Raw genomic sequence first — 26915 nt, 5'->3', positions numbered from 1 at the left:
TGGATTAAAAAATATATTTTCAGAAATGGACACATTTTTTTTAAATCGAATAACTGTAAATATTTCGCGTAAAATCAAAAAACTTTCAAGTACTTTTTGATTGAAAATTCAATGTTACATAGAAAATATGACAAACAAATATTTAACAAATTTCGATTTTCCACAAAAATCACTATTTTTTCAAAAAATCAAAACTCGGTGGCTGAATTTTTGACCAACTTCTCTATGGCTCCAAAATTGCGTTTTTTGTCCCCTTAAACATATAAAATAAGCTCAAAAATCATTGAGGAAATTGAGCTTTTGTGAAAAAAATACAATAAAAATCCGTTTACCTATTTTTTACTATATTAACAGACTTTCAAATATTTACGTACCATTTTTGTATGGACTGCTGCCAAAATTGTATGGAGACTTGTATAGGTGAACCAATTACATAAAATAGCTTCTTTGATCAAAGGGAAGGCCCCCACAAAGTTTAAGCCAAATAAAAAAACACAAAAAAATCCATTTCTGGTTTTGGTAGAGAAAAAAATATATTGAAATAACAAGCCATAGAAAAAGTGTTTTAAAATGCATTTTACACATTGTTTTGCAATCATTAATTTTCAAAAAATTTAAGATTTGAAGAAAAACTAAAATTTTAGCGAAAAAAACTTTTTGTGACAATAAACATCGAAAATTTTCGAAAATTCAAAAAAAAAATGAATCAGCTCAAACATGCTAAAATTAATAAAAAAACGGAGGGGAGGATACATTAAATTGATTTCAGCTGATTGCACTTAAATTCCCATTAAAATTTTGAAGTTTTCTGAAACAATATTTTTTGCTCCTGATTTTTCGGACCAACATTGAAGGGGGGGAAGACAAAAACTTTAATAGTAGTTTTTGCAATTCCGTCGTGAAACTACTTACTTTTCCTGTCATTCTTGAACGAAGAAATAGCCTACTTTTATGTACCAAAAATAACAGAATCGAATAGCAACACTTTTCAAAATAAATGCTGAAAAGTTGAACTTCTCAGAACTTGTTTCGAAAAGTAACACTTTTCAACATTTTTTTGATTTAAACGATTTATTGACAAAATACATGAAAATTTGACATACAATTTCACTCAGTGTGTGTTTTTTGGAATTGCAAAAAATGTTGTATGGAACTCGTTGCAAAACTTGATTTTTTCAGCACTCTTCGTATTTATCCAACTCGGTGAACCTCGTTGGATAAATGTACGACTCGTGCTGAAAAAATCCTCTTTTTGCAACTTGTTGCATAAATGAAATTATTAGTCTTGTACAATCCATATAAATTTGATGTTTAGTAAATACAAATCTCAACTCAGCTATAAACTCTTCAGATTTAGGTTATTCACATAAATATAAATATTTATTCATTCAAAACCAAATTTCAGTCACAAAAATTCCTCATTTTTTTGGTTTAATCATGATTTTGAAAGCCACAAAAAATTCTAAGCATATCAATTATGGAAACTTTTTGAACTAAGAGATATTTCTCAAGCAAACAATCGAACAAAAATGCTTTAAAAAATTCTCAAATTCAGTTAGGAGACTCCCATGTCGGATCTCCCGACTCACACCGTCTGCAAACAATTTTCAACTTCTACCTATTTTTGACCGGATGGGCCAGCCAACGACTGCTGCTGCTCGAACTCAAACTCGAGCTCGTTTGTCTGACCTGCTTTCCAGCCCCGGAAAATCTAAACTTTTCAGCACGGCTGGTCTCATTTTTCACGTCGCTGCTGGTGCGGTGTGTTTGTGTGTGCGCGTCGCAAAATTTTCCCTCACCCAGACACTGGTACTGGTCCTAGGCCAGCACAACTATGTTCCGTGGTCGGAGTAATGAGAGTGAAAGCAGAATGAATTGCAGCTCTCGGATATTTTGGTTCGACGGCGCAAAACCCACCCGAAGTACGAAACGGAAGTAATTATTTCTTGGCACCGTTTTGCGTGTGTCTGTGCATTGGAAAGTCGTTTTTCAAGAATTTTCCTCTTGCTACCCCCCTCTACTTCTAACTCATCTTTTTCGCCCTCCCCGCAGAGTAAAAAGCGCGCGCGGCAAAAGATTTTCCCCACTTTTCCTCGTCTTCCCCTCACCACCGCAGCAGAAATAAGTCTACGAGGGTTTAAAAATATGACTACGCGATGCTGCGCTGGCAAGCCGAAAAGACTTAATATTAATTTTTACGGCTCGGTTGATTTATGAGATCGTTGCGCCTGCGCCCCGTGCACCTTACTTTTTAAAGTAATGTTTACACCTTGCGGATCAGCCGCAGTGATTTTCTTTTTCATTTTCAGTTTTTGAAAAGGTGAATCGACAAGACGCTTGGGAAGAAAAAAAAACAAACATCACAATGACGACCGAAACCTTCCCCAGCGAGGTTGCAGCGAGTAAGAAGTGAGGAATTTCGCGAGACGATTATAACTTATTTTCGAAAAGAATTGGTGTTTGTTTTGCTCGCGATGGGTGAAAACTTATTTTTGACGTTTCAAGTGGTAACCAATTTGTGAAACTTGGCTGGTGCTGGTAGCTGATTAGTGCTGAGAAAGCAGCGAAGAACAGAATTTAAAATGGGATCATCGAAACTCCCGAATAGATGAACAGTCCGTACTCGATTGTTCGAAGTGCTCGCTAAAATTTCACTTTGGGCAATCGAATCATAATTTTTTGCATATTTGATTTTTTTTAATTTTTTTTTGTCTCTGACCTACAGTATCACTCCAAAGTGATCTGATTGTGGACAATTCTCTACCAAATCACACGAAATCGGGAAAAGTTGTCCTGACCCGACTTTTGTCCCTGATCACGATTCCGATGCCCATTTTTTGATATCTCGCGACGGAGGGACGGTACGACCCCTTCCATTTTTAAACATGCGAAAAATAAATGTTTTTCAACTGCACCATGAAAAGGTGAAGAGATGGAAATTTGGTGTCAAAGGAACTTTTATGCAAAATTACTCAAAACTCCGAGAAAACGTATTTTTCATTGAAAGGACTCTAAAAAATATTTAAAAATCCAGCCATTTTCCGTTACTTTACTCTGAAAAAATGGGAACATGTCATTTTAAGGTAAATTTAATTTACTTTTCGAATCTACACTACCCCGAAGGGTAATTTTTTTCAATTAGTACAAAATTTTTCATTTCAAAATTTCGTGTTTTTTCTTATTTTTCAGGGTTATTTTTTAGAGTGTAATAATGTTATACAAAGTTGTAGAAGAGACAATTGCAAAAAATGTTATTTAAATATTAGGAATTTGATTGTAACTACCACGAGTAATCCCGATTTTGCGATAAAAAGTTAAAAAATACGTTTTTTGTGTCTCTCTGTTTCGTGTTTGGTGTCTGTCAATTATGACAAACTGTTTCATTTTGTTTTCCTAAAATCGCGATTTCTCGTTATGGTTACAATCAAACCTCTAATGTTTATATATCAAACTGATTGTTATTTTCCGCAACTTTTTAGAAAATTTTTGCAGTCTAAAATATAACTCTGCAAATGCAGAAAAACACGTAATTTTAATACGAAATTTTAATATGAAATTTTAATACAAAATTTCTTGTTTTAAACGAAAAAAATACCCTTCTGGGTTATTGCAGGTCTGAAAAGTTTTTAAATTTCCTATAAAATAAACGTGTTTAATTTTTTTTTTTAACAGTCAAGTTATGAAAAATTACACAATTTATTTTTGAACCTATCTGTGTATTTTTTGATGAAAACAACATTTTCTCTGAATTCTGAGTACGCCATCAAAACATAAAAGTCCCTTTGAAACCAAATTTTCAAATCAACACAGTTTCTGGCAGCAAATTATAGAAAAACACGTATTTTTTAAATTGTTCAAAAATAGAGCTGAAATTCGTGATCCGAAACAAAAGTTGCCCCATTGGACAAAGGCACAGGGGTCAGGGCATCTGCTGTTTGCGTTGGTAGAGAATGGCCCATTTGATTTAGAAAAAAATATCAAAAAATGTCATAATACTACCCTTGATAAAAAAAATCAATAATATTTTCATTACCGCCAATAATTCTAAGAAATACGATGAATTATTTTCGTGTCTTTAAAATCATCAATCGTAAAACTTTTCAATTTTGTAAAATATTTGGATAAAGGTGCACTACAACGTAAAAAGAGTATTGAATTGTACAGAAGATTTCTTTTCAATAAATGTTATCTTGTCTCGTTGATTTTATAAATTAAAAAAAACTTGCAATTTACATGTTATTTTTTAATAAATGATATCAGGGTATTTAACTTCAATCAACAAAAAATATTATAATACTCAAAACAAACTAAAATTAAATCTAATACACACATCTGTGAAAGTTATCTTTGATTTTTTTTTTCATTCTTAAAATTTAGATATATGAATCATATTTGAAACACTTGTTTATTTATAAGTTAAATTAAAACAATCTAATAAAATAGGTTTTATGAAAAAAAATATATTTTTTTAAATTTTATTAAACATAAGCTCCGGCCCGCAACAACTTCAGAAATATGAGATCTAGCCCGCAGGTCCAAAAGGTTGGGCACCCCTGATTTAAGCTTTCTCTGAGTTCCATGAAATATTAACGATATTTGATGATTTCGATGGTTCCCATGGAAATCGGAAATCATTTTTTGCAGTGTCATAATCTTTACTTTAGTTCTAATCGGTAGATAATGTTAATTTTATGTGCAGGGTTGACAGGTTGCCAGATAAATCTGAGAATACCAGTTTTTTCAAGTGTTAGCCAGAATAAAGATTTATCCTTCTCTGTGCCAGATATTGACAGATTTTGCCAGATTTATCATGTTATGCTCATTTTGAACAAATTTTTAATTAAAATGAACGAATTTATTTGGAAATGCGAAAAATAGAACGCATTATTTTTGAAAAAATGTAAATTCAAATTTTTTGACGCCATACAATCAGATTAAATTATCTGAATTTTTCAAACTTTTGATTTAATTCTTTCCTTTCACTTTTCAGAATTGTTAGATTTCTGTCTGCCAGATTTTTTTTAATCAATACTTTGCCAGATTTTTCAAATTTTGACCTGGTAACCCAGATCATGTGAATAAAAAGTCCAAAGGAAATCTCGAAACGATAGATGAAAATTTATAAATCAAATTTTGGCTGACTGGAAAAAATATTTTCATGAATTTGAAAATTAGAAATTTGAAATTATTTAATTTTTTTTACGTTCGTCAAATTTGTTTGTTTTGGAATCAAGGCCCTTGCATTTTTTTGGTTTGTCTTCTAAATTTTAAGCATGACTGAACCAATTTAAATCAAATATTCTGACTTTTTGTGACATTGTAGTGTTCAGAATCACAAAAAATATCGCAAGAAAATATATTTTCTTTATCAATAAGTATTTTTAAATTATAATTCAAAAACAATTTATATTAAAGTTTTTGTCCCTTGACTCTAATCAAAGTAGTGAGGCAGTGTTATTGGGGGTGCACTGAGTTGCTGAGATGTCCCACAAACATAAATGGCATCACTCTCATCAACTGGTTCTCTGGTTTGCAGGCCTCTCAGACGCGGGTTACAAAATCAGGTTACTTCGATGGTTTGGTTTATTTCCTTTCTACATCACGCACACACTTACGTGGAGTTTTCTTTATAGCTAACGTGTGGAGAAGATTTTCAACGATTTTCATCGCCTTAGGAGGTATGAACATTTGTTCGAGATGAGACAATAATTTTTACTATTTTTTTTAAATTCTGTACACTTAATCATTGAAAGACTCAATCTTAATCACTTTCGAAAGCTATTTGAATTTTCCGAATGAACTCTTTTTCGGTGTCAAGTTTCAGTCATTTTGCCATGTCCACTTAGGTTGACGACTGCTAGAACTGTCAGCAAGGTTTTTGTCTCATGCCGCTCAACGTTAGATTTATGGTGATAGGAGCTATTTTAATTGCATTTAAATTGTCACAATCTCTGTCCGTCCTGATCATATTGACTTCTGTGCGGCAGCCACATGGTTGACAACCGTAGTAAAAACTGAGTTTATTTTGATTTTTCTTCTGTTGGTTTTGAATTCTTTGAAGAGTAGCTTACTTCGGCATTGTTTTTAGTCCTGGTTCTTCGTATTTTCGATGAGCACGCATAGAGAAGCCTAAACTATTCTAAATTAAAAAAGTTCGAATTTAAGTCCACTCACCCTAACCAAATCACCAAGCGAGAAAAAAAAACTCAGTATCTGCTTGACGTTGGCCACGCGATAAGTGCGCTGCTAATTAAGATATAATACGAAAACACGTGTTTGTCATTCTGTCTCGCCAAAGCGAACTCGTTTTGTGTGCCAGCATGCCAAGTCTGCGAGCACAAGCCAAAAAGGTTAGGCACAGGTTTATCTCCGATTTCAACGCCAACAACTTGGCCGGCCGAGAGAGCACTTAATGAAAAGTGAAGCGAGTAATTTTAATTTGATTTTCAACGCTCTGCCTCTTTTTTCTGTTGTAGTTTTGTTTTTGTGTGTGTTGTGGTTGACGAAGTTCCCACCCGGGTGTCCCCACGTCGCGATCCGATTTGTCAAACGTCGCCCCGCAGGACCAGGCCAGAGCAGAGGAGCAAAAGATTTATTTGATAGCAGATCGCGTGCCAAGTCGCAAATAAACACCCGAGTTTTACTTTACAGAGTAACCAGTAGAGTAAAGGGAAAACGACTAACAGTACTAGCGTGATAATGGTTATTTATTGGCGTAGTGTCGTAAAGCTGGGTGACACATGGTGGATTTCATTCATAAAAGGTTGACAAAGTTGGTTTTAGTATCTCTTGTTTTTGTCAGTTATTAATATCAAGATGAAGTTTTCTAATTTTAATATAAGATGTTGACTTTTGTATTTGAGCAATAATTTTCTAGACTGATGCGAAATTTTCTTTTTTTTAATTAGACTTTTTTTAATCAAGCTTATCAATTAGAAAAGATTATGATGGCTTATTATTATTATTTTGTTACTGAAAATATCAAAAAATTGAAGAAAAAAAGTTTACAATTTTAAATCGGACCGACAGTTGGCGAGATATTTTTAGTCGATAATAGTTAGAAATAACTAATTTATCCCAAAGTAAAAACTTTAAGATGCAATTTATTTGGTATCGGCTATGTTGTTTAAAAAGTCTGCGCTTGTCTCTGCACTCTGAATATTCAAATAAACTAGAGGTGGGCATAAAAAAGGGAGCCGCTTAAAAAGGCCGGTTCAAGAAAAAGAGTCGGAGTTTTAATTATGAAACTATGGTCTTTTGAAAAAAGCGATCCTAGATTGAAAGATTTTAAAAAATGTTTATTTTTTTATGCCTTTAAATATTATTTATTGAATTTCAATCACATTGTAGTATTAATTTTGTTTTTGAGGATTGAAAATTTAATCAGAAATATTTCCAAATTAGTACAAATTGTCGTCCCACGGTTACTCAAAAAATAAAGCTGAATGATTTTCAAAGAAAAAAATTGCACAACTGATGGTAAAGATACCCTAAACTAATACCCAGTATAATTTTAAATCAAAAACTACTATTGGCCATAAAAATTTGGAAAAAAATAATACTCTTGCAATTATAAAATTAATCGATTAAATCAGAATGACGGAAAGAGTTCGTAGAACATTTTCTCAAAACAAAATTAAGAGCGAGTTTTTCACCAATGTGTAACAGGTCGTATCGAGGTGCTCCGATTTGGATGAAACTTTCAGCGTTTGTTTGTCTATACATGAGATGAACTCATGCCAAATATGAGCCCTCTACGACAAAGGGAAGTGGGGTGAAACGGGCTTTGAAGTTTGAGGTCCAAAAAACGTGAAAAATATTAAAATTGCTCGCATTTCCGTAAAACTTTATCAATTCCAACTCTCTCAAATGCATTCGAAAGGTCTTTTGAAGCACTTTAAAATGAGGCATAGACGTCCAGGATTGGTTTGGCTTTTTCTCATAGCTTTTGCAAATTACTGTTAAAAAAGGGTTATTTTAAAACCCTGATATCTTTTTGCAACAGCCTCCAACACCCATACTTCTATAGGGCAAAAGTTAGGGAATTTCATGGACTATAAGCCTACGATATTAACTTGTTTGCCAATCGCAGTTTTTCTCATAGTTTTTCGATGTTTCTATAACAAACATTTTACAACGTTGGTTTTTGGCCTGTATGCTTCCATAGCGGCAATTCTTGGTCTCAATTTTGACATATTCGGAATCCGCGGAAAATTTCACGTAAGTAAGAAGTATTGGAATTGTAAATTTGATTGGAAAAATGCCATTAAGAATGAAATAAAATATTTTTTAATATTTTTTGTTGATTAATTTGACGTATTAATTACAGGGTAAACAAAATCTATTTCTTTTTTCAAAAATCTGGATTTTTTTTTTTGAAAAGGTTTAATAAACCAAATTTCCAGTTTTTGCTTTTTGGGTGTTTTTTGATACCCCTGACTCAAGGCGGTTTCAAAAACACCCAAAAAGCTAAAAGTGGAAATTTGGTTTATTGGACCTTTTCAAAAAAAAAACTCCAGAAATGTTTTATTTAAATAAAATAAAACCAGCATACTTTAAAAAGCCTTTTCATCAATATTTTGAAAAAGTGCGAAAAAGACACTCATTTTAATCAGCAAGCAAAAATGCCCACCTCTTAAAAAAAACGAAAATCATCAGATATTGTATTTTTAAGCTTAAAGAGACAACTGGAAAGAGTATTTTTATCACTTAAAATTATTGTAAAATTTCATTAAAATAATAAAAGCAGGTCAAGCAGCTCTTGTTTTTTTCCAAATATGCCATCTAAATATGATTATTGATATAAAATTGGTAGGTTCATTGCAATCACATACGGATCAAACCAAACTCCTAAACAGATGAGCTAGTTTTCAAGAAACGCGCAATACTCATCAGTTTACCCCCTAGCGGGCACTAGCAACACTGCTGCTATCGAAAAGTGTCTCGGCTGTTGCGTTGGTTGACGTTTGAGTCCGCTTTTAGCAAAACGGCGCTGGGGGTCACATGATGGTAGGAAGAAAATGAAATTGAAAAACCAAGCATGGAGTTTTTCCGATAACGCAAAAATCAATTTGCTGTCAATATTGAGGTTTTGCAGCGTGACTGTGTTTCAAATGTAGGTGGCGCCAAAATGAGGTTACTTGCCAAAAATCGTATTCCTTTCTGCTGGATTGAAGAACAAAATCGCTTATTTCTCATGATTCCCTGCATCAATCTTAATGAAACTGGTTGCAAAAGACGAGAAAAAATTTTTGCTTTAGAATAATGAACATCAACTTTTGGGCGCGCAAAAATTTGTGACCTTTTTCTTTAAAAAACATGTTTTGGAACACGAAAAAAAGAGTTTCCCCGTATATACCAATGAAATAAACAGTTATATAGTTGATAACAGATGTGTTAACGTATATTCAACAATTTGTATTGATTTTTGACAGACTTTCTTGTCAAATAGTCCAAATTACTATCTTTTTCTAAATCTACAGTTTTCTCATAGAAAAATCAAACAAATATTGGAAAGTTATACACCAAATTGTTGGAAATAATTTTTCTCATCCGAATCCGGCATAAGTTTTATAAAAATGTTGGTTAGGAAGGAAAAAACACATTTTTTCTAAAAATCATAGGTTTACACTATTTGTTCATAGGTGGCGAAACGCGTCATTTAGTTTTGCTGCAAATTCTCTATTATGAATAAGGCATTGAACATATTGGTACAAATATATGTGAAGTGGTCATACTGGTCAAGCTCAATTTTCATCGTTCTTAAAGAAAACTTTTGTGAAATTTTCTGTTGTCACAATAAAAATGTTTCCGATGTTTTTTAACCAAGCATAATATTTGAAAAAAAAAAATCAGATATTTAGCTTGATTTAAGAACTATTAATGATTCTAAATAAAACCATAAAAAAAAACAAAAAGGAAAGTTTTTAACATTGAAAATTGAACCAATAGTTCCAGAGATATCGTTAGTTGGCTTCACTGTAAAAAATGTACTTTTTAAATCTGAAATAACCCATTGAGACTATTATTGATAATTTTTCATCTTCAAATTACGTGTTACAAATTGTAAGGGTTACTTTTTAGTGTGTGATTTTGTCCTGTTTTTAGAAGTTTAACCCCTAAAACTCAATCGTGTGCGTTTGAAAGTATTTTGCCAGCTTTAAGTGCCATATTTTTACTCAATGTTTTGATCTTTTTTAATGGTGATCAAATACAAAGTAAGGCTTTGGTTATCCGCCTATCCAGATATTCTGATAACCGGATAATGAACCGTGCGAATATTCGTTATCTGGATCTTTGGATATCTGGATAATTATCCGCCGTATCCAAATATTTTTGAGCAATACTCCACCAACCCCGAAAATGGATTTGATTTCTATTTTTTGAATAGGCTTAATTTTTAGGGGTCTTTTGAGGAGCGGCCGTGGCTGACTGGTTACGGTGTTCGCTTTGTAAGTGAATGGTTCTGGGTTCGATGCCCATCTGCTCCCTACGAGAAAGTTCAGAACACATACATTTGAAATTGAACGAAAAATCAAAGTCGCTCGAGGCGGGGTTCGATCCCCCATCCTTTGGATTGGTAAGCAAAAATGCTAACCACTAGGTCATGATGACGTGGTGAGCGTGGTCTGGAATTAGGAATACTGTTACTACAGTGCTGTTACAGAGAGCGAGTTGTGGCGCTATAACCACGGCAAATAGTGTCCAGGGCATTCGTGGAAATACAATGTCCCATCCCAGAGGGTCCCGGAGTACCAAAAAAACCTTCTTAGCATGATGCTCCCGACGAATACAACCAAAAATCTCGGAGCGTATGGTGATGTGTCCCCACGCTTCTTCCTCCCCTGTCGATTCAGAATTGTGTTGTTGTTCGAACACTCAGTGCTCAAACTCAACCCAATTACGAGTCATCTCTGCGATACGGCTTTACGCAGTAGGCCTGGCCGCTTTAACGCTTGTGATGTTTCAATTCATTTCAATGCAATGGCGCACTACAAATGTTAATAAATGACAAGAAGAGTGCTAGGCGTCATCTAACCTAAGGCACTCTCCAGGATCCCCCCGAAAGATTGGCTGCGCTAGGGTCTGATTAGATTAGATTAGATCAGGCTCAATTTTAGGGGGTCTTCCTATGACCAAAGAAACCATTCTGTGTCATTGTTTGACCCATACAAGTAAAAGTAAATCTTTCCAAGTTTCTGAGGGGAACACCCTTGAAGAGAGTATTGGGGCCGGCATTTACAAAGCGGATTCAGTGGCAGTTTTTAACTCAACTAATGTTGACATGTTAAGGGTTAACATTCCATAGGTCACCTTCCTAAGGCGGTTGGTCCGAGCAGGGATTTGGACCCCGATCTACCGCTTACGAGGCGAGAGAGTTACCACTAGGCTACGTGACTCGTCACAAGAGGGGGCAGTATAGAGGGGAGAATTTCGAATGAAAAAAAAGTAAACTCTCAGAAGTATTTGAATTTAGCTTTTATTTTATTTCATGGGACCATTTTTTTCATGTTTCAATTATTTGTTTACGTGTCTAAATTGTTGTGTTTATTTTTCACCACTATAACTACCGATGCTTAAAACTAAAAAATCTAACCGAATAAGTTTTAGTTTATGTACTGCGAAATTAAGCTACTAATACTATTTTTTTATTTACACTGGGATTTTTGTCTGAAAGTTTTTTCTTTATTCCGTAAATATGGAATTGTTTAATTTTGATTTACCTTCAGTTTTATTCGCTCAAAATCTTACATTATGTACAATTTCTGTGGTCGCATTAAACTGTTTGTGCTATTTACAAGCTGCGGATTAAATTATTTTATTTGTAATGTTTAACTAATTAGTACTTGTGTCGACTTTCTTAGACTGAACATTTCGTAGCTTCCACCACTTCTCTTTTTTCACTGGAGATCATTTGTGCTTAATTTTTGTGAGTTTCTTAATAGTTTGTTTATCTTTTATTGTTAATCTTATCTAAGCGGGTTTACTATACCAATAGGAAACATTGTCACCATTTTGTGTGTTGCTTTCTTCTTCACATCTTTTCACCTTCTACACTATCTAACTAGCTTAATTCTAGCAAATAAAAAAAATCAACTTTCGCATAACTCTCACTATTACACCATCGTGGTCATGCCTTTGGTGATGTTCTCCAGATGCTCCTTGGCCTTGATGCGCAACGTGGCGATCGAGTTGGTCCTCATGTCGGTCGAGTGATGGTTCACGGTCATGTTGAGGGCGGCCGTTGTCGTCGTCGGACCATCCTTGCCGCCGCCACCACCACTGACCGCCTCCAGCGGACTTGAGCAGGCATCCACCTGCTGATGGAACTGACCAGCAGCGGTGGCCCCCGGCGACAGTGTCGTGTTGGACGAGGACGACGTCGACGACGAGTTGGGACTTAGCCCTGGCTGGTGGCCGTTGGCGTTAGCGTTGCTGCTACTTAAGCTTGGCGGCGATCTTAAACCAGGTGGCGTTAGTGAGAGATTTTGGGGTGATGGTGATGTTATGGGTATATTTACAGAGGCGAGCTGAGGGGCGCCGCCGGGAGATTGGGACGGAATTCCCCCGCCACTGGCGCCACCGAGCGGAGAATGTCGCGCGTTTGATCCCTGGTTGGAGTGCTGGTTTGGCGCCGCCGTTGGTGGAGGAGGTTGGGGAGCGGGTGGTGCCACCGTATGGTGCGGCCCCATCGAAAGGTTCTGGGCGTGGTTAAGGTGGTTGTTGGTGTGGTGGGGCGGAGACAGACGCATCTGGTTGTGGGCACCCATTTGGTGGTGGTGCGGCGACATCGCGGACATGCCCTGGGGCGAGATTCGTAGGTTTTGGGGCCCGTTTGGGTGGCCCAGGCCCAGCTGGGTCATGCCCAGGTTGGACGGATTGAGGCTCAGCGGGGGCGTCAGGTAGCTCGGGTAGACGCCCTGGGGGTGCGAGAGGAAACCTGGAAAGAGAGGAGAAAGGTTTGGTTAGTAAAGATGAGATTATTTTTATATTTAAAATATGTTTTTTTTATTTACAAAACATTTGAAAAATATAATATTTTTGAAAACTCATTGAAAATAATTTTTACAACCTTGAATCAGGAGGAAGGATGTGAAAAATCCAACTACCAAATGAACAAAGCAAATTTAAAAACCAGATTTAAATTTTTAACTTTTTGGGATGTTTCGAAATAACATTAGTTTGCTAATGTTTGAAATGTCTCTAATATGGATTTTTCAACCTATTCAAATATTAGGCTTAATTTCATAATTCATGGAAGGATTGATTTAAAAACATTGAAAATCTGACGAATTGTTGTCGAGTTATCATCTACTGAAAAACAAGGTCTAATTGAACAACTAATTTAACATATTTTATTCTCTGCAAAGCTGTATCTCAACATCTAATTCAGGGTGACCACATCGGGAAAACTGGAAAACCGGGAAAAAGTCAGGAATTTGATTTCAACGGGGAAATTCGACTGACAAACTGGAAAAATGTTGTATATGTTTAGTCAAAATTTGAAAAATACTTCTCTTAAATGGATATAATCTGTTTTTTTTTTTTCTTTACAAAAATATTATTTTATTAATTCAAAATGAATAATTCGGGGACATTGGTTTGAAATGTGTAGCAGACTCGAGCTAATTGGCTTTGAATATTTTTTTCTGTTGAGAATTCCATAATATTTTTGTGAAATTGGTTTTAAAAGTTTTAAAATAAATTTCTAATAAGATGTAGGTTGTCTGATCAAGCTTGTGTATCAAAATTAGATTCAAATTCAAAAATGTACGTAACAACATGATTTTTTATTCAATTAGCACAGTGAACCACCGAATGAATTCTTACTTTTTGTTTAGAAAATGCATTTCAATATAAATTTATAAACTGTTTAAGAGTATCATATATGTTATTTTATTTTATATAATTGATATTTTGATTGATGATAAGTTCTTAAAAAGTATTTGCAAACATTTGTTCAAATCAATAAGATTTGATAAAAAAAGTCGTTCCTGATATAAAATTTTTGGTATTTTAAATATTTCAAAAAAGTTTTTCTTAGGATATTTGTTTTCAAGGTACCGATTTTTTTATATTTTTATAGCATTTTTGTATGGATAGCTAACAATAAATTTCAGCCGATGAAAACATCTTAAAAAAATGTTTTTTCTTTGAAGAATTACTCTTCTTGAATTTATACGAATCTTTTTAAATAAGAAAAAGGCACCCCTCAAAAATGAGCATAAATGTGGTTTACTATTCAAAAATTCTGGAGTTAAATTATTTCAAATAAAAATGATTTTCAAAACAGCTACTTTCTTTACAAAAATAATCAATATAATTATTTAATTGTTTATTTAATAATTCTCCGAAAAAACGAAGTATTATTGATTTTGAGATTGAAAAAAAAAATGAAAACCTGTCAAAAACGGTTTCGTTAACAACAAGTTTACGACTTTTTGCAAGCTAACCTGAGAAATTAAAAAATCAAACAAAATACAGGAAATTGGAGCTGAAGAGCTAAAGCTGACCACTCATAGTACAAACCAAATATAATTTCAAAAGAAAGATTCAATAAAGTATATTTAATTACAAAAAACGGGAGAAAACCTGTAATTTTAAAACACAACTGGTGGCCACTATGATTTGATTGTTCGATTTTAAAGGGGCTATTCGAAATAAATATTAAAAAAAAAAAATCAAAGGACGCTTAATAAAAACAAAAATATTCCATGAATTAGGCTTAAAATGGCTTTAATTCGGTTTTAAATAAAAAACTGAAGCTAAACATTTTTTTGTGTGATTTTAATTTTATTCAAAAATCATAAAATCTGAACGTCTTTATGGCTTTGAAATTGCGGGTTTTTATCCCTTAAAACATATGAAAAATATCAAAATTTAAAGAAAGAGGTTTTAAGATTTTATTTTGTGAAAAAAAGTTAGTTTTAAAAATCGTCAAAAATTGTGCCTATTTTTTTCAAATGCCTTAACTCATTCAACTTTGTCGAAGACGATAAGAAAGTTCTTTCACAGGATAGGGTTTGGAGAAATTGTCGTTTTTTTAGTCTACGGCCGAAATTCATCTTAAACAGAAGTAAATTTACACCATCAAATTTTAAATCTTATGGATTTGTAAATCAAAATGACATAAAATTGATAAGAATAGAATTGAAATGTTGGTTCATTGAAAAAAAAATAATAAAAGATTGAAATAAAAAATATTTTTGTAAATCGCTTAAAAGTCTATCGAAATAGAGAGAAATTCGATTAAAAATAATGTTAAATGAATTATATTTACGGTGCAAATTTAACACTTTTTAATGTAATTTTACCTAAATTATAGGTGGACAAAAATGCAATCTTGCACTCTTTTGTAACACAAAACCTGTCTATTTTTTGTTTCTCTTCATATTACTAGTAATGTGTGCTAACGTTTAATTTTCTGTGTGTTTTTTGTCCCAGGCAGTTTTTGAAGACAAAGATACAAGGAAAAGGAAAAAAACAGGTTAGAAAAATACATAAAATATGAATATAAAATCCAAAATAAACTTTGAGAATTTGAATTTACTATTGAATTTACTAATCAAGTGGTTATTTCTTAAAATATGTTACTCAATATATTAAGTTGTTAAAGCTAATTATCTTATTATTAAAGTGGTACAAGAAAATTAAAACAAAAACCAAAACACTTCAGATTACTCACCGGGCAGCGCGGACAGCAGCGGCGGCGACAGCCACGGGTCCACCGGCAGGTTCGCTCCGTTGCAGGACAGCCGGTGGGGCAGCTGGCTAAAGTGGGACAGCCCCAGCCGCAGGCTTTCCGACTTTTCCTGGCGGCGCCACTTGGCCCGTCGGTTCTGGAACCACACCTGCAAGTAGGAGGAGAGCATGGAAAAAATAACTTTATTATTTTTCATTATTTTTTGTCGCAGAACGTTTAATTGCATTTCATAGAGCCCCGGACGAGACCTCCCTCCCTCCCTCGAAGCTCCTTTTCCAGGTCAGAGCTTTAACGGAAGTGGGAAAAGGAACGTTTTTGCTTCGTTGAGCAGAAAAAAGAAAAAGAAGAAAAAAAAAACGCGGGCGCGAAGAAAACATTTAATTTTCATCTCATAATTTTTAATTAAAAAATGAAGAGCGCGACGCTCGTTGGAAATAATCAACGAAGGAGAAAAGATTAAAATGCAATTAGCCTTGTATTGTGTTGGTGGTGAGAGGAGTCCATTTTTGCTCTCCATTTTGTAGGTTAATGGTTGTGCAGGACCAATTAGATCTCATCACAGTGCGCGCTCTCTGCAGGACCAATTAGATCTCATCACAGTGAGCCATGAGCAATCACGAGCGCGCGCTCTCTCTCTCGCTCGGTGAGTGCTCCAACTTGAAGCGAGTTGAGAGAAATCTTCTCTCATCGCAGCAGGTGACGATAAAATCTTCGTGACGAGATGCGTTCTTCTTCTCCTTCACCAGCACGGACGTCGCCGCCTACTTTTATGCAAATTAAAAGCGTAATTAATTTCTGAATTAAATAATTAATTTAACCATTAAGTTTGCATTTTCTTTTCAATTTCGCTCCGTCGCGACGGAAAACGGAAGCCACGGCGGCGGCGCCTCGAAGAGAAGCTTCAAGATTTTTCCGCGGAAATGCTCGCGTGAGTGTGACGCTGCTTTGGAGATGAGAAAAATGAAAACGCGATGGGAGGCACTTGATTTTCAATTAGTGCCTCGACGGATAATTGAATTTTCCTCTGCCCTCGATGGGGTAGTGAAAAAGGGGAATGGGATTCTCTATGAGGCGAATTAGTAGGGTTTTTTTTTTTGAGACAGGAAACTTTTCAATTCCACAACAATATTTTCATCATTGTTTTGAACAAAGACTCCTAAAATACAAAATGGTTTCATCAATTTTGAAGCGCCCATCTGGGACCATCAGCGTCCAGAACGGAATGAAAAATCAATTTTGGCGTGGGAAAAAAAGGTTGCGTTGTCCATCATAAAGGACATGGCCAGCGTTGATCCGCGACGAAAATGGACGATGCTGGAAACAGTTTTGTTGAGGGGAGACAACAAAAAAAAAGTGGAGTGAGGGAGCAAAAATGGTTGGGCTTCCTTGATTGCTTTGTTTCAGCGTTGTCCTCAAAGTGGTGGAGAACGGTGGGTTTGAATGGATTTTTGAATATTAAAAAAGTTTTTTGAACATGGGACAAGTATTTATGTCTTACTTTTCTTCAAAAAATATTAAAAAAAAAAACAAATTAAGTCAAGAATATTTTTTTAAAGGATAAAACACATTTGTTTAACATTTTCAAATGTTGGTCCATATTTCTACAATTCAAAACAGTTTAATTTTTCATTTTTTTACATTAAAAATCGGACTGTTAGTTTCAAGATATCGCTAATAAAAACAAACGTAATTAGCCCTCGTTTTTCATTTTTCAAAATTGTAAATACTGTCCAGACTCGATTATCCGAAGTTTTTTTTTTCAAACTTTTTTGTTTCCTTACATTTAACATCAAATTCGAGTTCTGCGACCCCAATTTAGTCAAATTTGTATATTTTATTGCCTATTAAATAAAAAAAACGTATTTTTTTAATGTTTCAGCACCGCTAATTTGGCCGCCATCATGGATTTAAAAATTACAAATCATTTTAGAGTAGCGTAAACAGCGTTTCACTTTGCCCAGACTGAGTAGCCAATCAAGCTTAAAATAAAAAAATAGAGTAGTTTATTAGTAACTTAAATTCAACAATCAAAAATTGGACAAACATATTTTTTTTTGTGATTCGATTATCCGAAGTGAAATTTTTCCAAAGTCTTCGAGTCGAGTCTGGACTGTATTGTGAACTTTTCAGTCTTTTCAATAACAAATATTCCGGCAACGCTGAGAAAATCCAATTTTTCCTGTTTTTTCAGCTTTGCTATATTTCAGCTACCAACACAGTTCGAACAAGCAAAATCTAGGGAGTTTTTTCAACTTTTAATTTTTTTTAAATATGGATAAACATGGGTCCTTCATTCATAAATTTAAAAAATCAGGTTTTGTTCAAAAAAGTTACTATAAAATGGCTTATTTGATTACGGCGACCTTTATTTAAATTTCACTTAAGTACTTTTTGATTGTAAATTTATTTTTTTCTATTAAATTAACTTTTTTCTGATTTTACGATTTTTAAAACTTCACTTTATTTTCAAAAAATCATTACTTGGTCTATGTTTTTTTTAATTTAAATTATTCAAAATCTGTATGTGAAAAATATAAAAAAAATGCTTTATTCATCTTTAGAGTTCTGCTGCTATTAAAAAATAGCTAAATATTAATGAGTCTATGAACATTTTTTTCTTGAACTTTTAGATCTTTGATCAATCTGTGGTCCCAAATAAAAATTTTGCAAAAACATACAAAAAAAAACAAGCATTATACAATCTAATCAGAAAAGTATACAATCGTTTTTTTTCATAATGTTTTTTTTTTGAAAATTCATATTATAGTCAATTCAAATTTGCCCCCTCGTTTTCAAGGAAAATTTTAAAGCATTCGGAACAGACAAAAACCTTAAATATTTATTGCAATGGCCTTAAAAATAGAAAAAAAATACGTTGGAAAAAACATAGTTCAAAATACATCTAAGAGTTTTTTTTCTAAAGTTTTGAGAAAGATAAATAATTTTAGACTTTTCAAAAATAAAATAAAAATGTGCAACTCTACGATGCATCAAAGTGTTAAGAAATTTTTGTTATGTTTACTTTTTTTTATTTGGTTTTGGTATCTAAAAGTTTATCTTAAATTTGCGTTTTATAATTTTTTGTAACAAACATTTAAATTGTTATAATTGAAACCAAAGAAGATCAATTCGAAGCAAATCTAATTTATTAAACTTTTATTTTGTTTTTTTAGGTACTTTTTATGATCTTATCAATATTAAAAATGATCAAAATATTAAAAAAAATTCCTGATATTTACAAGAAAATATCAATTTTTAGTCATAAAATATTGTCTGCCCTCTATAGGGAATTATTTGGAGGTTTTGAGGTGGAAAACTTAATTTTTGACTGCTAATAAACCATTTAATTTTCCTCAATTTAAAAGCAATGGTGAGAAGTCTTATCAACAAAAACTAACTTAAAGAGATCAATGTCGTTTGTAATTTCAAATAATTGAAGCAATTTTCGGATGAAGATTATTGAGGTTTTGCAGCGCGCCTGTGTTTCAAATGTAGGTGGCGCCAAAATGAGGTTACCTGCCAAAAATCGTATTCATTTCTGCTGGATTTAAGTACAAAATCGCTTATTTCTCATGATTCCTTGCATCAATCTTAATAAAACTAGTTGCAAAAGACGAGAAAAATTATTTGCTTTAAAATACTGAACAGCAATTTTTGAGCGCGCAAAAATTTGTGACCCTTTTCTTTAAAAAAACATGTTTTGGAACACGAAAAAATGAGTTTCCCCGTTTATATTAATGAAATAAACAGTTATATAGTTGATAACAGATGTGTTAACGTATATTCAACAATTTTTATTGATTTTTGACAGACTTTCTTGCCAAATAGTCCAAATTACTATCTTTTTTATAAATTTACAGTTTTCTCATATAAAAATCAAACAAATATTGGAAAGTTGTACACCAAATTGTTGGAAATAATTTTTCTCATCCGAATCCGGCATAAGTTTTATTAAAATGTTGATTATGAAGAAACAAACACATTTTTACAAAAAATCATAGGTTTACGCTATTTGTTAATAAGTGGCGACATGTGCCTTTTAGCTTTGCTGCAAATTCTCTATTCAACAATTTGTATTGATTTTTGGCAGACTTTCTTGCCAAATAGTCCAAATTACTATCTTTTTCTAAATTTACAGTTTTCTCATAAAAAATCAAACAAATATTGGAAAGTTGTACACCAAATTGTTGGAAATAATTTTTTTCATTCGAATCCAGCATAAGTTTTATAAAAATGTTAATTATGAAGGAAAAACACATTTTTTTTCAAAAAATCATAGGTTTACGCTATTTGTTCATAGGTGGCGACATGTGTCTTTTAGCTTTGCTGCAAATTCTCTATTGACACTCAGTGAGAAATTCAAAAATGATTTTTTTTCTCTCTTCACTCATGCCCAAAATATCGGTAAAAATAGCAAAAATAATAATTTCAAGGCTATCGAGCGAAATTTCAATTTCACTACAACAGCAGGTAACAGACGTAAATCGTTGAATTTATTTATTAAACTCACAAGTGCCATCTAGTTGTGAAATGCAAACGCCAAATGCGTTAAAATAAGCTGTGGTGAATTCAAATTTGCAGTGGTGAGATTTCGCATTCATACTGACCGGTAATTGTATGATTGATAGAGTTTAAAAAATGTTTACGTCTGTTTGTCTGGGTTACCACATTTAGAGTTGAATTGATTCCCCATATATATCAATGTAATAAACAGTTATATAGTTGGTAACAGATGTGTTAACGTATATTCAACAATCTTCATTGATTTTTGACAGACTTTCTTGCCAAATAGTTCAAATTACTATCTTTTTCTAAATTTACAGTTTTCTCAAGGAAAAATCAAACAATGATTGGAAAGTTGTACACCAAATAGTTGGAAATAATTTTTTTCATCCGAATCCAGCATAAGTTTTATAAAAATGTTGATTTTGAAGGTAAAAACACATTTTTTTCGAAAAATCATAGGTTTGCGCTATTTGTTCTTAGGTGGCGACATGTGTCTTTTAGCTTTGTTGCAAATTCTCTATAAGGCAAAAAAATTTGCCTGGTTACAAAAGTGATTTTTTTTTCAAACTATTTTGAAACGATAGTTTTGAAAACACACTGTTCAATATAGGGGAAATTCTCGTATCTTTGGCAGGTTAATCACTCGCACCTAATTCCATCCAATTTGCTGATTTTCACTATTTAAACAACTAAATTTGCAAAACTTTTGATATAAACTTGCTTGCTCACTTCTTATTGAGCTATTTATCACTCGATTTCAGTTGAAAACGCTTTTAATTAGCTTTAATTGAATGTCAAAGTTCTTACCTGCCAACATTAGAGGCACGCTGGAATTAAATGCTGTTCCCCTACCACCATTTTTTTTATACCTCCGCAAAATCCGCCTGACCATCGCCAAACGCCAAAACCCACGACGAAGAAAATAATAAAATCCACCAAAATTGAACGGGAATGGTTTCCTTTCAGCGGCGCTGACCTGTACCCCGAGGTCAGGAAAAAAGCGGGACTTTCCCATCCGTTGTCGTCGTTCGTGTGTAATGAATTTTCGTTCAGAGATTTTTTTTTCTTCTCCAAACTGATGGAGGAGGCCTTTATGTTTTCCCGTGGCCAAGCCCGGCCACGCTTGATGCAATAAACATCAAACTGATGACGACGACTAAAAGCTCTCTCGCACAGGTCAACGTCGCGAAAGGACCCACCGCACAGAAAAAAAAACCGAGTGGCGATTTTTTTTTCCCTCAGTGTGTCGTCGCCTCGCACAGAGGGAAAAACAAGAGTTTTCCAATCATGAAGGAACGCTCTGCCGGTGCTGGGGCACGAAAAAAGAGGCGCCTTAATTGAAACCATGGCATGAAATAACTGTTTTAATTGAATTTGCCCGCAAACTGTCGAGGATTCATTTTATCCCCCCAACCCCCTCCCCTTCGTTGACGAGGAGGACGACGACGACGAGCTCGGTTGCCAAAATGGAAAATAGAAAGGACTCTCGATAAAACGAGAAACGATTGAATGGGTGAGTTGCTGTGTGTGTGTGAGAGAGGAGATTTGTTTGTTTGTTGCATGTATTGGAGGGAGGAGGGTGGTGGCGGCGAGTCTTTGGGGTTTGAATTTTAATTAATTTTGAAACATTTGATTTCGGTTCGTTAGAACGGGTTGCAGTGCGAGACGATTCTTTCATTTTTGTGACGAAAAATTGGATTCGAGCTATGGCTTTGATATTTTATTTGACAAATTGAAACTGAGCCTCGTTTGACTTTAGAGAAGACTTTGAACTTTAACCCTTGATTGTAGGGGTGCCTACATTTTTTGATTGAATAAACTTAACGGAGGCTTGCATGTGAATGATAAAGATATTTGTTATACTAAATTCAAAACGTTTTAATTTTTCTGTTATCTTATGTTTACTTTACCAAAAATTGTATATTTATTTGATGCATTTTTTTCAACCATTTGAAAATGAATCAATATTTTAACTGTAAAACAATTGTTTATATAACATACAAGAAAAACTAATATGAAAAAAGTATAAGGGTAAAAAAGTTTCAATAATAGTTTTTGCAAAGTGTCACAAAATAATGATTTTTCAGTACGAGTCTAATATTTATCCCAAAAAGGATCTGGCGAGTTGAATAAAAACAACGAGTGCAAACAAAAATCCTGGTTTTGTAAAATTTCAGATTTTTTTTAGATGATGATCATTAAAAAAATCTGCAAAAAAATTTGAGGACAATGAAAGACATCTCAAAATAATAAAAAAGGAAGGGGAACGATGAAATAAATTAATTTTGAAAAAATTAAAAATAAATTTGTTTAATTTTTTTGCATCGAAATTTTTTATTCATATTTTCAATGTATTAAATATTTACAATCTTTTTCAATTTTCGAAAAAAAAGTTGATTCTATCAACAAACAATGTTCAAAATGGGCAGAAAATTCAAATTCTGTCAAAATCTGGGATGGATAATAATTAATCTCTACTCCGGCTGACACTTGAAAATCTGGCATTCCCAGATTTATCTGGCAACCTGGCAAACCCTTCTTCAGAAGGACAGGAAAAGAAAGAAGTTTTACACTGAAGCTGCAAACATGTCACAGATAAAAAGTTGAATTTTGAAGTGTTGAAAATTTGGTTGGATTGATATTACCTCTTTTTTAGTTAATTTAGCCTTAAAAAATGTGTAAAAATGTGAAACTGATGAAAATTCGTCAGTTTTTGGTGTAATTTTATACATTTCTGTTGAACCAAAATCTGTAACAATTCTCGGATTATGATTAACATCATTTTTTTCTGTGTTATTTAAGTTTAAAAATTTGAAAAGCGAGATAAATTCATTTAAGTTTTGATCATTTATGATATTAAAAATTGTCTTGAATTTCGCAAATTGACTTTTCATTGATTTTTTTACTTTTATGAAATTTGTCCCTCGATTCCTTATGTCCAAATTAGCAATTATGCATCATGACTTTCTTTATACAAGTCTCCATACATCAAGTGCAAATCGTCATTCTTATGTAAAATTGTCTGATCTTTACGATAAAAATATTTTCAGATTTGTAAAATCCGACCTAACATTTGAAAATTGCCAAAAATGCTTTAATAGTGGAATTGGGGTTAAATGGACCCTAGATGATTTTTGCGGTGCAAGTGGTTATTTTTACTGGATTCCTGGGACATTTTCACATAAGTTAAGTGCATTTTGGATGGCCGCTTAAAGCCTCCGCTCTAAATACAGACCGATTTTCAAGAAAAATGAAAAAAAATGGGCAGTTGGGGCAAAATGGACCCTTTGCCGTTTCGTGCGGTAGATGAAACCATCACCAATCGATTTACAGGATTTTTTTTACATAAGAAACACTATTTTTCATACCAGGGAACCAGCCGCCTTCAATTAAGTCCGATTTTGGGTTCCATTTCGCCCACTGTGCAATGTTTTGCTTTCAGCCAAGTCATATAAATATTTTTTTTTAAATGTGTTTTCAGGATAGTATGAAAGATGCTCATAAAAAAAACAATTAAAATCAAAATTGTAAAATTGAATTAATAATCTAGAAGCTATTTTGCTAAATTTTGAAAAAGGGCGCAGCTTTACATTTAGACAGTTTTAAGTAAATTATTCTACAAAAGCCTTTATAAATTTTAAAAACAGTTTCTTATCAAATTTTGAAAAGTCTTATAGAACTTTGAAAATATAAATATTCGAATAGCTGGCCTTGCAAAGAATGAATATGAATTAACCCTAAATATTAAATCTACGTTATATTGGAAACCAGAGCTTTTGCACCTAGATTTTTGTTAAAGATATTTTAGTATCTTCAAAATTACGGGAACTATCGATATATTTTTTATTCATCCCCTAAGATATTATTTCCATAAGGATTTACAACAAAATTTGTAATTTTTTTAAACAAATTATTTCAAAATTGGGTCCGTAAATTCAACAATTTTGGAATAAGAAGACAACAACTTCCTTGGTTGCTGTGTACCCTTAAAAAGTGAACTTTTCTCAACCTTTTGAATAAAATATTTTCAGATTTTTTAAACAAGACTAAAGAAGGTATTAGACTATGACAAACAAACAAACTAGCACTTTTTCTGTTTGATAATTTACCAAATTCGCAAACAAAGCTAAATGTATGCAGGTTGACAATTCTGCAAACAAACTGTCAAATTGCACAAAAGTACGAGTATGTTTATTTGTTTGAATGCCATAGTCTAACACCTCCTTGACATTTAAGTAGGGCAAAATACGATTTAAGCACTTTATTTTTCATGAATTCCAAATACTCGTTATTTCAAAGATACCCAAAATGTTTCTCGAACTTATAGGTTTTCTTTATTTATCAGAACAAATTACGAATTCCTATACTTATCTTTGTTTTTGTTTTCTGGAAATTGTGTTCGTCCGATTTTGAATTATTCTTTAGTAAAAATGAAAGTGCCTATGATTAAAATATTTATTTCAAAATAAAGCAGCCAATTTGTTTAAAGTCACTTTGTAATGATATTTTAACTGTCAGAATCCGTAGGTAATATCCATTTTTTAATCTATTTTTTGTCCTTTATTATTGTTCATTATTTTTATGACTCGTACACGAAGTAAATTTATTTATTATTTTGCAAAAATAGGGCGTAATATTGAATATTTGGCCCTTTTGAAATGATAGTCTTGATTTAAAAATTTTGAATGTTTCATATTTTAACATTGTAAAACGGACCATTAGCTACTGAGATATCGACGTTAGAAAATGGTGGGTTGTTTGGATGAGACTTGGAAAACATCAATTTTCATATTTTTAAACCTTTGTTTGGCAATATTTCAGCTGCTAAGGGTCGTATCAACAAAGTTCAAAACAGCAAAACATAGAGAATTTTCTCAGCTCTTCAAAAATATTTTTTTCAAGGGTGGGCAAACATGTGCACTTAAAAAAATGAAAAACTGCGAATATTTTCAAAAAAGTGGCTTTAACACGAAAACGGTGCCTCTTATCAAAATTTCACTTTTGTACTTTTTGATTGCAAATTTGATTTTACATCGAAAAATGAAGTTGAAAAATTTTTGCGACCAAGATTTCGATTTCTGTTTAAAATTTAGTATTCATTAAAAAAATCATAACTCGGTCAAAGATTATTTGCACAACCTGGAATTTTCTGAAAAGTTGGCATTTGAAAAAAAAATGTTTTTTTTTTTGCAAATCAAGTTTTAGTAGCAAAAGCCAAATAAAAAATCACCAAATTTTTTTTCTAACCCATATCATTTTTTTAGTGTAGTCCGTATCCATACCTACAACTTTGCCGAAGACACTAAATCGATCAAAAAATTCCTTCAAAAGATAATGATTTTTGAATTTTCATACATCGTTTTGTATGGACAGCTGCCAAATTTGTATGGAAATTATATGGACAAACTAAAGATACAAAATGGCTTCTTTGTGCATACCGAAGGCACCAAAAAAGTTTCAGTCGGATTAAAAACTACAAAAATAAAAACTCTAAAAAAAAGACCGATTTCGTAGAGAATTGCGAAGTTGAGCGGTAAATAAAGTTGAAAATATTTTTTTTGATTTTAATTTTGACTTAAAAAATAGAATTACGATTTTTCACTTATTGAACCATTAAAACTAATATCTTGCTGGTTCATTTTCATTTAAGTTTTCGTTATAGTTTCAGATAAATTTCATAGCACCAAAATAATGACTCACTCTATTTTAAGAGCTTCTCCCTCTAATCACCACCTTCACAACCACCACCAAAATTGCTCTTCAATTAGTGCACACCACTCTACCCTCGAACCACCAATCAGGCAGCCACTGACTGGTTTTCGAGTCAATATAAAGTGCGTAAGTGGTCGAGAGGACCACCCATAAAGGGGAGAGGGTCAACTCAACTGCCACTTAAGAGTCCCCATAAAGGGGCCACGACAAATTCTCCCCAAATTGAAAGATATCAATTAGGGTGCCCCCCACAAACGCGTACAGGGTGATTTTCCAATCACAATAACCTCACTTCCACGCGATGTGGTGCGACTTTTCCGGAAAGTTTTTTGGAAAACAGACGGAAAGCGATTTGAAACGACGCGACCCATTATCGACCCAACAATTATAGCTTAATTCCGTCAATGTTTTTTGTCGGGTGCCAAGTTAATTTGTTTCTTTGCACCCTGTTTCGTCTCTCAATTTTCCTTTTCGAAGAAGGGACACGGAAAACTTTGCCCTAAGAAGTTTTGTGCAATTTTAATTTACTTTTGCGCCGCCAGGTGGTGCGCAGCACCGTAAAGGAGAAGGGGAGGTTCAAGCCGTGGCGTGACTTTTCTTCGGGCGCGGTGACTTTTGGTTGATTTCAATTACTTTGCGACGTCTTTAACCCCTTGATTGCTGCATTTTTTTTGTGTTTTGAGGAGGGAGGGAGTTGGGGGCTTGATGGCTTAATCAAATTGAGCTTGGGTCGCGAGACTGTGGAGCTGTGGTGACGAGAATGAAATTACTTTTGCTACACATTTGGGGTTTGTTTGCAGTTAGGAGAAAAGAGAAGGGCGAAGGGAGACATTACGTGATAGTCGCTAATAAAATTAAGTTTTTGATTAACGAAAAAAGTTCTGGTGGGAAAGGTGCCAAAATTTGTTTTTGCAAATGCTCTAGCTGAAGTTAGCAAAGAATCTGTAGAATGTAATGTTGGCACAAGGGACACGTCAACTCAAAACGACATTTA

The 26915-nt window shown here is 33.5% G+C and overlaps 1 protein-coding gene across 3 annotated transcripts in view; it reads right to left on the bottom strand.

Moving 5' to 3' along the window:
* Positions 1 to 11480: 11480 nt before the first annotated feature.
* Positions 11481 to 26915, bottom strand: part of LOC6050221 (retinal homeobox protein Rx) — a 103011-nt gene continuing 87576 nt past the window's right edge. For 2 of the 3 annotated variants that reach the window (XM_038265345.1, XM_038265346.1), the window contains exons 5-6: positions 15686 to 15851; positions 11481 to 12940 (exon numbers count right to left, since the gene is read on the bottom strand). In XM_038265345.1, coding sequence (XP_038121273.1) covers positions 12117 to 12940; positions 15686 to 15851 — 990 coding nt within the window. In that variant the 3' untranslated portion in view covers positions 11481 to 12116. The remainder of the gene's footprint in view (positions 12941 to 15685; positions 15852 to 26915) is intronic. The other variant, XM_038265348.1, reaches the window with a different exon arrangement.

Source organism: Culex quinquefasciatus, chromosome 3 (assembly GCF_015732765.1).
Source record: "Culex quinquefasciatus strain JHB chromosome 3, VPISU_Cqui_1.0_pri_paternal, whole genome shotgun sequence".
NCBI lineage: Eukaryota > Metazoa > Arthropoda > Insecta > Diptera > Culicidae > Culex > Culex quinquefasciatus.
This window is presented reverse-complemented; position numbering and strand designations above follow the sequence as displayed.